This window comes from Anguilla anguilla, chromosome 7 (genome assembly GCF_013347855.1).
Source record: "Anguilla anguilla isolate fAngAng1 chromosome 7, fAngAng1.pri, whole genome shotgun sequence".
Lineage (NCBI taxonomy): Eukaryota > Metazoa > Chordata > Actinopteri > Anguilliformes > Anguillidae > Anguilla > Anguilla anguilla.
Genome location: NC_049207.1, coordinates 44,342,997 through 44,356,941, shown reverse-complemented (window position 1 = coordinate 44,356,941; position 13,945 = coordinate 44,342,997). Strand labels below are relative to the sequence as shown.

The window sequence follows — 13,945 nt, the reverse complement described above, 5'->3', positions numbered from 1 at the left end:
CAGTGTAAGGGTGATGTAAGAGTGACATAAGGGTGGTATAAAAGCAATGTCAGCAGTGTAAAAGTGGTCTTTTGGGCAGTGTAAGACAGTGAGGAATTCTGTGCGTAGGGCTTCAGTGTGGACACTAACTGACCTTTGATGTAAAGCACAGAAGCACAACAACAAAGAGCAAAGAGCTCACCCATCACTTGTGTGTGTGTGTGTGTGTGTGTGTGTGTGTGTGTGTGTGTGCACATGCGCGTGTATGTTTGTGCGTGTGCATTTGTACTGGACATTACAGGACCTCTGGATCCTCCTTCTGACAGCAATCATTGCAGATTTCCAGCATATTAAACCAAACAGCCACAAATGGACCTGAAACTGAACCTTGGGTTTCTTTCAAGACTGTCAACAAAAAAGCGTGTGACTGAAGATTAAGGGAAGTGAATAGTCTCGGACTCTTTTGCGGGGTTTTTTTTGGCCAGGAAACACATGAGAGTGTGACAGTAATGACTGTGACTGGGTGGTCAGACGATTGAACACTGGGGACAGTTAATGATGTAATGTGACCGTTTGGCAGCTGGTATGTGAGATAATGAGGACGTTTGACTAATGAGGCTCGATAAGAAAGCCACTTTCCTCAAAACACACGGTTTGCTCCAGACTCCTGGCTCAGTCTCACTCTGTCCACGTGCAGGCAGGCCCAAGGCGTAAACCTGTTACCTGTGCCCCCCACCCCACCGTCCGTACTGCGGTGTCTTAATTCAGTAGTGCGGTAAATGTACTGTCTGTAATGCTGTCTGTGTTCTCCTGCTGCAAAGCAGTGAATGCGCTGTCTCTAACACTGTCTGTGTTTTCCTGCAGCAATGCAGTAAATGCACTGTCTCTAACACTTTCTGTGTCCCTTTGTAGTAACGCGGTAAATTAACTGTCTCTAACACTGTCTGTGTACTTTTGTAGTAATGTGGTAAATGAACTGTCTCTAACACTGTCTGTGTCCTTTTGTAGCAATGCGGTAAATTAACTGTCTTTAACATTGTCTGTGTCCTCCTGCAGTAATGCAGTGAATGCGCTGTCTCTGACGCAGTCTTTTTTCTTGCAGTCATGCGTAGGAGTCCATTCGTTGCGGATGTGTGCTGTCCAAAAAGCTCCCGGAACGCACTGCAGGAACTCTACAGCCCCACACAGGTACTGACTGTATGTGTGTGTGTGTGTGCGCATATGAGTGTGTGTGTTTGTATGTGTGTGTGTGCGAGTGAGTGTGTGTGTGTATGCATGTGCATATGTGTGTGTGTGTGTATGAACTTGTGTGTGTGTGTGTGTGTGTGACACATTTTATGCAGTTGGCACTGTTGTTGTTCTGCTATTAGTTCAGACAGTGTGTGACTGATACCTGGAGCAGGGGGACTAAGATCAGAATGCGTTAAGTGGCTGAAACTTGTTTTTAATTGGGTCCAGTAATGCTGTTTTTAAATACATTTTTCCATTAAGTGTTTTGTTAGGGTTTAGCGAGATGCTAAATGAGCTGAAGCTGATGATACTGTGAGTGAGCAGTTATGCAGGATGAAAGCCGCACTACCTTGGAAGTTCTCTGAGTAGGTTCTCTTGAGTAGGTTCTTTTGAGTGTGTTCTTCTGTTTTTAGTGAGTTCAGGTTTTGGAATCTGATCATTAAGCCTGAGTTCTATATTCTGGGAACTCAGAGTTCAGGGCAGTGTGACTGGATCTGCCTGAAGGATGAAATCTCAGTGGCTCTGCGATTGGGTCTGCCCGAAAGAGGAAATGTAATTGGCTCTGTTCTTCGGTTTAAAAATACCCCAAGTTTTAAGGCTGTTATTTTGGGAATTTTCTCTGTGTGGTGGGCGTCCGTGGTCGTTTTATTCTATCCCCCCCCCCTCTCTGAGGTTACTGTGGAGAGAGCCAGAGATTGGAATTCAGCTGCCTGTTTGTCTGTTTAATGTGACAAACATGGTCACTGCTGGCTGAAACCCTCCTGGCTGATTTGCGGACTCTCTGAAGCCTAAAACCTGCATTCCTCTGCCTGTGTTAAGCGGGTGTCGGGCGGATGTTAATATAGTCGGTTACTATCAGGTCTTCCAATGAAGATAATGATGATGAAGGACTTCCTTATAATAATAGGTTTTGTAATTGGAATCCATGCTTGGTTAGCCCACGCTAATGCGCTATCCAGAACATTAGCCGCACTTCTGTCAAGATAAGAGCATTTGCTAAATGACTACAGTGCAATTGAAATAAAGTTAGACTTTGTTCTTTTGTACCAAGGAGTCGGATGTTGTGAGTAGTCTATCTGGGAGCGGAGTGAATGTGTATTCCTAGTCTGGCACAGTGGTGTGTAATAGTTTCCGGAGTCGCTCGTTGGTCTGAAAGACGTGAGTCAGCGTGTTTTCCGCTTTAGAAGAGCTCCTTAAATTAAGATTTCCAGACAGGAACCACACCTGCTGGTTTCTGCTGATTTCCAATCCCGGTGAAATTTTACTGAGGTAATCAAACTGCTGTCCAGAGAATGTTGAAAAAGACGCACACAAGCTGAGATAGAAAGCTGCAATCTTATCTTTCTGATGAGAGATATGTTACCTTAAATGGACGAGTCACGCAGTATGAGTCAGTTCTCGAGGACTGTCACGTCCCTGCTGAAAAGCCATCTTAAGATTTTCTTTAACTTTTGCTTAGGCAGGTGATTGAGAGAGTGTAGACGGTGTCTAATGAGACAAAGAGAGTGTCTCTTTGTAAGTCTGACTGACGGACGTTCTGTAGCATACTCTCAGGTGAATCCTCTAACAGACAAATTTCTTATATTTATTTGCGTGCATGTGTGTGTGGATATGTGTTTGTGTGAGTGTGTGAATGTGCGTGCGTGAGTGTGTTTGTGCGTGTGTGTGTGTGTGTGAATGTGTGTGTGAGTGTATATGTGTGTATGCGTGTGTCAGCGTGTGCGTATGTGAAGTTGAGTCAGCTCATATTGGCTGCTCTGTGGGTTTTAACACATCTACTGCGAGACGTCCCATAACTCTTCAGAGCATCAGCACGCCACCCTAACATAGTAACCTTTGACCTCTTGGTAAACTTGGCGAACACACAGAGAACGCAATGCTCGTCCCGCTTATTATGGGTGTGTGGGTGGGTACACATAGGAATGGGTTTGTCGTTGGTACTCTCATCGAGAGTCTGCGTCTGTTCATTCACCGTAATTCCTTTAAAGTTATATTCTTTTCTGTAGTCCCTTGTGTCCTACAGTGGTTTTTTTTTTTACTGTAATGCTTTATCAGTGAGTTGGTGCAGTATGCAGTTATTTAAGATTGGGTATCGCCTCCAGTGGCTTAACAGAAATGCTAATAATAAAGCAGGAGAGACAGGTTTTTGCTGAGTGTTTTATCTCGGAAATGGCTCTTTATAACAGTTTGTAAAACCGTGTCATTCTGTGCAACATCTGTGGACATTTTTATTGGAGCTCCAGGACTTGATAGTGTATATTTCTATTTTGATAGCACAATTGTGAAATAGGAATTTAATTAGGATTTAGTTTAGTTCAAACTATTATTGCTGCTTGTCTTTGTCCAGAATAGACTATTACAATTTCAAAACAATCAGTCTTTTAACTAGACAAGTGGGTTTTTTGCAGTGTACCGCATTGCATGTTTGAGCACGGATTAAATCTGATGGTCCATTAAGATGTTTTACTTTTGAAAGGACTTTGTGTTTTTCACTTCTGTCACAGTGAATCTTAAAGGACTGGACTGAATGTCTGTGTCTTTCTCCGCATGATTTACATGCAACATAGATGGGATCTGTTCTCTACAAAGTTAGAGCAGATGTTTTCTGTCTGTTGTAGATCACAGAGCGAAGAAATGCATGATTTAGCAGCATTTTATGACTGTCGCTGATGCCATATTTCATGAATGATCTGGAACAATGCAGCCGGAAACATTCCTCTTGCTATAGCTTAGAAATAGAGCAGATTTATGGACTCCATTTTCAATGAATCTATTTCCCATTTTCACACATACTATATACTGAACACACACGCACATGCACACATGTACATGCGCACACTCCCACGCATGCACATGCACATACACACGCACACACACACACAAGCTCCTCTCTGTAATTGCACTCTGTCTGGGGTTAGTTCAAATGTTCCCCCCCATTCCCCATTAACCCCTTGAAGTGTGAGTAGCACACCATTAGCATCTTTTAGCTGTGGAAGTTCAGATGCCTGTTTGGTTTCCGTGAAATAGGACCAACGTGTGTTTTTGTGTGTGTGCGAGCATTTGTGTGTGCACGTGTGCGTGGGCGTGTATGTGTGTGTGTGTGTGTGTGTGTGTGACGACTGTGACAGGCCCTGATGATTTCAGTCAAATTCCCCTGTTAGTTTCTTTATTTGAGCGTTATAGCAGAAGCCGCTCCTGTGTGGCTGCAGTGGAACTCTATACAGAGGGGTCTGCAGAAGCTGCCGTCGCTCTCCTGCTCCTCGTTCTCTCACTCGTCCGGCGTGCATTAGCGGAACGAGCCGCTCTGTCACCGCGGTTCAGATCCCGCACGGTCTTCAGCAGAGAGTTTGGAGGGTTCGGTCTGGAATGTGTCTCAGTGCAGCAGAGGTAGCCATTAAAACTGTGCAGTGGAATATTGAGCTGCTGTTAAGTGGGCAGCGATTGGGCAGTTATTATTTTCGTCATTTTCTCATTTATAAACCACAATGAGCAGCTGGCAGCATCTGGAAAGGGCAGGTCTATTTGAAAAGGCCACACCCTGCCATGCGGAACCACAGAACTGGAGAGTCCTTCCCTCACGCACACACACACACACAAACAACTGAACTCAACCACCCCGGTCTGTCGGGCTGTCTGTTTGTCTGTGTGTCTGTCTGTCTGTCTGTCTGTCTGAGAGAGAAAAGTACACATTTGTCTCTCTCCCTCTCTCTTCTCTCTCTCGCTCTCTCCTTCCCTCTCCTCTCCTCTCTCTCTCTCTCTGTTTGTGGAAGCAGGCCTATACACTTAAATCACCATAAAGCAGTCTGCTAAATACAGGCTAAATACAGGCTCTGGTAAAACGGGATCTAAAAGCAGTGCATCACTGTGGTATTTATAACGGCACAGCACTCTCCATCTTACCCTGGACCAGTCTCCAGCTTATTAACACTGTTACACTTTAACACAGTGCTCTTCCTGCAGCACTCTCACACTGTAACGCAGTGTGTGTTTGCGTGTAATTATTCTCAGTGAAGTGTGTAATTCAGACAATGGTATGAAAGAGGTATTCCTGATGGCTCAGGGAAAGTATGAGCAAGTATGTCATTTACTCCCCCCCCCCTTCCCTGATGTACAATGATAATGCCTTTCGGCTGATGGGACAGGGCAAACCAACGCAGTCATTATGTCTGTTTTTTTTAAAAGAACACACCTGGGCACGCACACACACACACACACAAATGCACTTAGACATGTACTTAAACATACACACATGTTTGCAGATGTGTGTGTGTATGTGCATGTGTGTGTGTGTGTGTGTGTGTGTGTGTGTGGATAGGTTGCTGAATTGTCACTGCAAAGAGAAGAGCGGGTTCTTTAGCTGGAAGCAGCAGGAGAAATGATTATTGCTTAATTGTGTAAATTGACCCACTCCCCCTCCCCTTTACAAGCAGAGCTTTTGCTCTATGAAACATTAATTTCGTTAGATGTGTGTTTGCGATTAGCATTCTGCCTGTTCCTCGCTTTCATCCCTAGAGGAAATCCTGTCACATCTGCAGCTCCACACTGTTTCTCTCTAAAGGAAGCTCAGGGAAGATTAACCCGTACACTATGACACACACACACCGTCTTATTCCAATGAGAAGCTATGCCACATCCCTGAGAATCCTACTAGTGAGAGAGATAGAGAGAGAGAGAGAGAGAGAGAGAGAGAGAAGGGGTGGTACAGTGTGGAATCTATAATGCAGATGTATATACTGTGCCAATGCCAGGGGGTGGGGGGGGGAGTAGGAGGATAATAGGGAAGAGGAGAGAAAAGGTTGGCTGGGAGACTTGCTGTCAAAGCCTAGCGCAGATTTTAAACAGGAGGACCCGCCCTCAAACACATCCCTGTTTCCTGGGATACGCCCTCTGTTTCCTGTCAGAGATGAGCCCCTACCTGTGCAGAGTCCAACCGTCTTAGTTTACCCCTTCCCCACAACTTTGGTTCTGAGGCTGGGCCCTTGTGAACCTCCTTTATTCTTTTACTCTGCTCCTGTTGGCTTAACCCCTCATCCTCCCACCCCATGATCAGTGCATCCAGCCAATCGGAGGGCAATAGCAGCAACAAGTGGCCCGCCTTCTCTTTGGATCATCCTCATGTTCTTTTCATGGGTTTCTTCTCTGTTGCCATGGTGATCATGGCTGTATCACGCCCAGTTGCTAACCCTTTGAACACCCCCCCCACAACCCAGAAGCCAGTCAGCATGAAATGCGAATGTTTTTGCATGTATTAAAGAGCACAGCTTGTGGGTGAAGCTCACCGTGGGTGTGAGGTCATCTCTGTGACTCCTGTAGCTGGTCCTGTCTCTGTGTTCTGTCGGGGAGGGGGGGCGTCTACAGCCCTTTTTGAATGAACTTCAGTGACCATAGCAACAACAGTGATGATGATGATAATAATAGACTAAACCCAAGATAAGATGCTGCACAGACTAACTTTGATAAATGCTGCATACAAGCTAATGATAGGAAACAAAAAGAGACTGGCAAGAAATGCAAAAACAGGAAGTGAAGTGATGTGATGCTACGTACATTCAGGCAAATATTCAGATGCGTTTCGACGGTTTAAGTAGTGGAAGGAGAAAAGCCAGCTATTAGAAGCATTAGGAGAAGAGAAATTTGAGTGATCACAGTTGCTCAGCCACCGGTGTGGGGTGGGGCAAAGGCCAGAACTCCACCAAACCCCCAATAACCCTCTCCAAGTCCAGCTGCTGGTGATTACTGCCCCCTGCCCCTGCTTTCAGTCTCCATTCAGCTAGTGGGAAAATAGTCTGAATTCTCTACGACTCTGGAAATATTTAATTACCGTTAATGTACAGCAGCTGTTTGTAATTATTGACTCATGTTGATCAGTGAGAAAAATCACAGGCATGCTCATTTGGCTTGTCAAAACTCATATTTCACAAACAAAGCTCCTTCGCAATTAGTGATTCCTGGTGTATGGCCCTGAGCCCTAGACCAACGCAGCTCAGGAGAGCTCACGTCTCCTGGTGAGCCTTTCTAATTTAGCCCCAGGCTGGGAGAGAGGCCTGCTGTGCTGCCAGAGGTGGGCTGCTGTGATCGTGTATGGGGAGACCGTAATGTAAGCATGGGGCTTGTATGGGGATGGGGTTTTTGGGGGGCATTTCTCATAAACCAAATGAGGATTTTCCCATGAAAAATAACATATAAGCTTTGTTTTCTAGAGCCGGTTGCAGATCAGCAGTTCCCAAATTGTGCTTCTTGAGAGGAGTTGAGGAAGGTCACAATTTATACTATACACTACTTAAGTCATTCACTTTTACGCTAATATTCACACCAGTCTCATGAAAGAATGCACTAGTCGAATGCATATCACTTGTAAATGTATATGTGCACTTTTGGCATGTTAAAAACAGTCCACATGTAAATGTACGTGAGGAAGTTTAAGTTTGCTTTCCACACACATTGGATAAACTTCACTCCTGCTCCTAAGCAATGAGGTCCTTATTACTGTGCCAAAAGCTATAATATTAACTCTGAGACCTGCCCTGGGAAAACCGGGAGGACAAAGAACGCCGCAAGACGGCTTTGGTTTAATAATTCAGTGGATTTGCCTTCTTTTGAATTTCAAATAAGCACAACAAACCGCTGGCCTTTAGCTGTGGGATGAGTGTCTGCGGCGAGATCAGCAGGTCGTTCCCACTGAGGGCTCCACGGGGAGAAGTGGGCGGGGTTTGTTAGCGGGGCGCTGTGAGGCGGTAAACCCGCTGCTGTTTTAGGATTAGGTCCCCTGCTGTGTCCTGGGGGCGGGATTTATCCTGAACCCTGGTATCGCTCTCTTTTTGTTGACTTTTTTCAGGGGAGAAGAGAAGCAAGCCGGAGTGGTGACCGTGTTGTTTTTTTAGGTGGTCGGGGGGGCGGTGGGGGGTGGAGTATTTAGCGTAATCATATTTTTACATTTCTCTTCTTTCCTGAGGTCCTCCACCACCTCCACCTGGCCCATAAAGTTGCCAGATGCCTGGGAATGCATCCTCACAAAATATTCCTCAAACCCACCCCCCATTCAACTGTCTCCCACATACTTCCAAGACTGACCCCCTCCCCCCCTTTCGCCTCTACCTCCTTTTAAATGTACCCATACAGTTTTACTCTGAAGTATGTAAATAGACAAAAGTCCTTATATTTGGGGGTTATTTTTCTATCTGGCAACCCTGCTGACTTCCTTCTGTCCTTCAGGCGTTTGGGGGGGGGGGGGGGGGGTAACCATTGTCAGTGTCAGATGCTCCATTATGCATTATGCAGCTGAAATGAGACACCGTGGCGCTCACCTTTCAGGCCACCTGACTGACGGTGAGGTCATGATGTGGGAGAGCTACGATTGGCGCGTTACTTGCGCTGTAAGCAACGGGGAGTTGGGCACCAGAGCGCCTCTGTCCTGAAAACCAGACACACAGCGCCGCGTTGTAGCCTGCGGCCAGCTCGTCAACATTTAAAGATGTTTTCTCGCACAAAGCAGAATCTCATACTCCGGTCTTGGAGGACCGCAGCGTCTGCAGTTTTTTTTGGTGAGTTTCAGCACTTAAAGTTTCTAATTTAAGCCCGTTATTGACTGGAGTCCACACAGCTTTTTTTTTCCAAGAACTAAATTGGCTGTTTGATTGCAAGGAAACCAGAAAAACTGCAGACGCTTCAGGCCCAAAGACTGTAGTTAAACCTGCAGAGAACTGCAGCCCTCCAGGACTTGAGTTGAGCCTGCAGGCATTGTGGCTCTCCAGGACTAGGGTTAAACCTGCAGACACTAAGGACTAGAGTTTGGATCCGTTTTTCTCTCAGTTGAACAGAGCAGCTGCTTCTGCAGGGACAGTCGGTTCTGTTTTGGGCCTGGTTTCACTGTGGTTCAATCAGAACCCAGGAACCCAGCACCATTTAGGAGACCTGGAGAATTTTGTTAGCCACCCTGCAAGGCTGCCGGCACCAGCACGGTTTGGGTTCGATCCTAGACCGTTGGTCTAATACTGGGAGTGCTTTCTCTCAGGCCTGAGAGGTACACACAGTTTCTAAAAGAGAAACAGGCAGGAGTTTCCAGAAAGAGGGCAGACTGTGTTTGCTGTCTGTGTCTGTGTCACACAGAAAATAAATAGAAGTTGCAGAGTCACAGTGGAATCTCTGAAAGCGGGTTCTGCACTGTGGGGTTAGATGGAATTGGAAACCCACAGGCTAGCCTTTCGTGGCATCAACAACAAACAGGTCAACAGCACCAGCCAATAGGGACAAAGGAGTCTGCGTGTCTGTTTCGGTCTCCTTTGGTGCTGAGTGAGATGAAGCCTGAGTGTGCACACATCATAGTCCTGTCAGTCAGCCAGTATAAGGTGTGATGGTCGTACAGTGTTATGGGATAAAATCTGTTAAAGTGTGCAGTTACAAGGGTACAATGGTATGCTGTTATGGTATGTTATTACGAGGATATGGTGTTATAGTGTTGCAGTATATTTTATGAGGATATGATGGTATGGTGTATATGGGGTTTGCGGTGAATTGTTTTTAAAATCCTAACTCTAAATCAAATCCTGGACTTATAGTGCTCCAGTGTTCCTCTGTCCTGCAGATTTAGGACAACAGGATGAAAGAAGAAGACTCTGACCAACGAGAATTTTTGTCCTGCGTCTTAATTATAGCATTTCGCAGTTTTGGTTTCTTTGAGTCTCAAGTGGTGCGGCGTGAGTCTGCAGTGTTTAACGCGATTCAGGAGAAACGGTGGTGATGAGGAGGAGGAAGAAGAGCCGACTGGATGTAGCCCCCCCCCCCCCCCCCCCCCCCCCCCCCCGGCTCTCCTCCCCCAGAGACTGCCGGTAGCAGTCATCTCCACCACAGGCTAAATGGAGCTCTGCACATTTGGGCCAGATTCAGAAATGTGGAACAGGCGTCTTATGTTCAGTCTGTTTGTCATTTTTGATCATTTTTATTGCTTTGGAAAAATTAAAATGGGTTCTGACTATAAATCAATGCGAATGACTGTTTTATGGGCCTGCGGGGGAACATCGTTTTTACTGACTAATTAATTGAGTTTTTCCGCCGGCTTTTGCTTATTATTGATTCAGATGTCTTTTCATTATTTTGTCAGACTGTAATATCGTGCTGATTTGAGGTCTGTAGCAGGGGGCTGATGGTGGAACAAGCTGATGTGTTTTTTTTTCTGTCCTCTCTCTCTCTCCTCCTTTCCCCATCTTTCATCCCTCTCCTCTTTCTCTCTTCTGTCTTTCTCCCCATCTCTCGTGCTCTCTCCTCTTCCCTTCTGTCTTTTCTCTGCTCTGCTTTCTCTTGCCCCCTTTCTTTCTCCTCTCTCTCCCACCCTGTATCTCTGTCTCTCTCTCTCTCAGTCGGAATATTCGGGAGCGGCGTTCCTGCACCAGGCCCGGCGGGATCAGGTTGCAGAGACGTGTCGGACGCACGGCGCCTCCAGCAGGAAGCGTCGGGTACTGACCCCCGCTGACCTCAGGCACCTGGTGGTGGACGAGGAACACGAGCTGATCTACTGCTACGTGCCCAAAGTGGCCTGCACCAACTGGAAGCGGGTCATGATGGTCATGACGGGGCGGGGCAAGTACACCAACCCCATGGAGATCCCGTCCAATCAGGCGCACGTCCCCTCCAACCTCAAGACGCTCAACCAGTACAGCATCCCCGAGATCAACCACCGGCTCAAGAGCTTCCTCAAGTTCCTGTTCGTGCGCGAGCCCTTCGAGAGGCTGGTCTCGGCCTACCGCAACAAGTTCACCCTCAAGTACAACACCTCCTTCCACAAGCGCTTCGGCACCAAGATCGTGCGCCGCTACCGCAAGAACGCCACGCTGGAGGCCCTGCAGTCCGGGGCGGACGTCCGCTTCCCCGAGTTCGCCGAGTACCTGGTGGACCCGGCCACCCTGAAGGAGGGCCCCCTGAACGAGCACTGGGAGACGGTGCACTCGCTCTGCCACCCCTGCCACATCCGCTACGACCTGGTGGGCAAGTACGAGACCCTGGAGGAGGACTCCAACTACGTCCTGAGGCTGGCGGGCGTGGGCGACCGCCTGCGCTTCCCCACCTACGCCAAGTCCACCCGCACCACCGACCAGATGGCGGCCCAGTTCTTCCAGAACATCAGCGGACGCCAGCGAGCTCAGCTCTACCAGCTGTACAAGCTGGACTTCCTGATGTTCAACTACTCCGTGCCAAGCTACCTGAACGTTCAGTGACGCGCCCCGTTCAACAGCAAAAACCAATCAGCGGGTACTGACTGTGCCATTCAGGCTGGGGGTTTTCATTTAGAAACTAGAACTGAACTCAGATCGATGGGAAGGCCTGGATGTGCTGATTGGCTTTTGGGAAGGTGTGGACTTGCTGATTGGCTTTTGGGAAGGTGTGGACTTGCTGATTGGCTTTTGGACGGCGTGGACATGGTCATTGGCTGTTGGGAAGGCGTGGATGTGCTGATTGGCTGTTGGGATTGCACTGACAAGCTGATTGGCTGTTTTCGGATGGGGGAGAGATTGAAGGACTCACTGCTTGCTGTGTTGTGGTGAGAGGGGACAGGAGTGGCCACTGAGTTTTTATTTTATGTTTTGGGGGGATTTAAGGAGTGAGTCCTTCCTGCCTGGATGCAGGGCGTCTCAGGTGGGACTGTGGGTAGTCTTAGCTTTAGTTTGGAAGGTCGTTTGGGTCGGCCCTAAGGGGTGGTGTGGTTAATGAATTCCTTCTCTCCAGAAACTTCTAAAGGCCTTAAGGGAAAGTATGATAAGCGGGCAGGTTAATAGCGGGATACGTCTATGAAAGGCCATCGGTACAGTAACCTGTCACCAAGCTGACTGAACTGTCAGTCTCCTCTGTGACTCCGCCCTCAGCACAGGTACGCACAAGCCCCCATCAACTCTTGAGTTGTGGGATGGACACAGAGGGGCATGACCTTGGGAGACTCATCCCGCTGATGAGACTCCTCCCACAGGTCCAGGGTCACCTTCAGTGTTAAAGGGACAGCGTCTCAGTGTGAAGAATGAACGACCCAAAGCATCACCTTGTTGAGTGACCCGGAACTAGTACCCCTGCTTTTCACGATGGAACGATGATGAAATGTTTTTTTAATTGTAAATTAAGAAATGTTCTTGCTTTTTTTTTGTTTTGTCCGTTTCTTGTTATTTTATTATTATTATTCATGATGAAACATTGCTGCGAGCAGCAAAATAAATGATTATTTAAATTACTTAGGAATAAGAGATGGTTTCATTTGCATGCTTTTGTGCTCCTTGCGTTACCGGAACGTTCCCTCTGGGTTGTGGGATCGCTCATGTTCACCTGCCCTGGGGGCTGAGGAAAATGCAGAGCTCACCACTGTGTGATATGGTGAGAAAAAAGGTGCTCCACTTTTGAAACCATTTTTGGAGTTTCATCTCTCTGTTTCTTAGTAGCCACCTGCACCACACCTTACACCATACCTTACAGCGGGCGACATAGCTCAGGAGGTAAGACCGATTGTCTGGCAGTCGGAGGGTTGCCGGTTCAAACCCTGCCCTGGGCATGTCGAAGTGTTCTTGAGCAAGACACCTAACCCCTAACTGCTCTGGCGAATAAGAGGCATCAATTGTAAAGCGCTTTGGATAAAAGCGCTATATAAATGCAGTCCATTTACCATTTACACCACAGCCAGATCTATGGTCCCACCACCACGCAGTATGTTCCTGCATGTGACTCATGTTGCAAGTTTTGCCTGCCCATATAAATGTTTTTTTTTAACCAGTACTACTGTATGGCGCTGCTGGAACCTGTACCTCGGTCCACAGATAAACTCCTGCATAGAAAAACTCACCTCCAGCTGCAAACACACTGTTCTCAATAAACAAAACATTTGTGTCAGTCTTACACGTGACACAAAAAGGTGTGACATTGTTTCCTGGTGTGCACAAAATGGGCATCCTATCCCCTCCCCAGGATCATCACGAGCCAACCACACCTTAGTGGCCACAGCCCCATGCAGTATCCTCCACTGCAGATCCCTAGTCCTCTTAGGGATTGGAGCCTTATATAGCACCTTCCACCTGTGTCCTGCCATCGTTTGGTCATCCAGTTCATCCTGCCTCTGATGCTCCCTGTTATCGTCGAGAGCCCTCTTGTGCTTGAAGCTTGGCCCACACCACATACAGGTCTTTCCCTAAACCTGGAGAAGTGAAGGAGTGATGCACTGTGGGATCAAGCTTGTAAATCCAGTGGGTGTTTCTGACTCATCCTGTAGACGGGGTGACAGACAGAGAGACAGGCAGGAAGTGGATGTCTTAAAGACATGTCGTGTCTCCCACTGCAAAAAGTTAGGAGAGTGTGTGTGTGTGTGTGTGTGTGTGTGTGAGAGAGAGAGAGAGAGAGAAAGAGAGAAGGGGGGGTGGAGGCACAGGCTGTCCTCATTCCCACAGGTCCCTTGGGAAGATGCCCTCAGTCCCTTTTCTTACTGTAGTTTTTTTGTGTTTCTCTCCCTCTTCTAGGAGAGTGACATTTCATTTGGGAACATTTTTTCTTTACAGCTCCCCCTGAAAGGTAATAGTTTATGAAATAAAGAGAGCTTAGAAAATGATGAACCTTCTCATATATTTTTACAGAGCTTCAAAAATGTAATCAGGGTTCTGTGCCTGGTGTGACTGCAATCTGTACTCATTACATTCTAAAAACGAACTTACATTTCTGACAGTATTATCAGGCGACATTGTCAAATAGCGCTCATGTTCTAATGGGATTATCAGAT

At 47.2% G+C, this 13,945-nt stretch overlaps 1 protein-coding gene across 3 annotated transcripts in view; it reads left to right on the top strand.

Annotated features, from left to right (window-relative positions):
• LOC118232117 (carbohydrate sulfotransferase 11) overlaps window positions 1-12,382 on the top strand; it is a 28,491-nt gene extending 16,109 nt beyond the window's left edge. For 2 of the 3 annotated variants that reach the window (XM_035426753.1, XM_035426752.1), the window contains exons 2-3: window positions 1,082-1,167; window positions 10,563-12,382. In XM_035426753.1, the coding sequence (XP_035282644.1) occupies window positions 1,082-1,167; window positions 10,563-11,417 (941 nt within the window). In that variant the 3' untranslated portion in view covers window positions 11,418-12,382. Of the gene's footprint in view, window positions 1-366; window positions 755-1,081; window positions 1,168-10,562 lie in introns of those variants that run through there. The other variant, XM_035426754.1, reaches the window with a different exon arrangement.
• The last annotated feature ends 1,563 nt before the right edge of the window (window positions 12,383-13,945 follow it).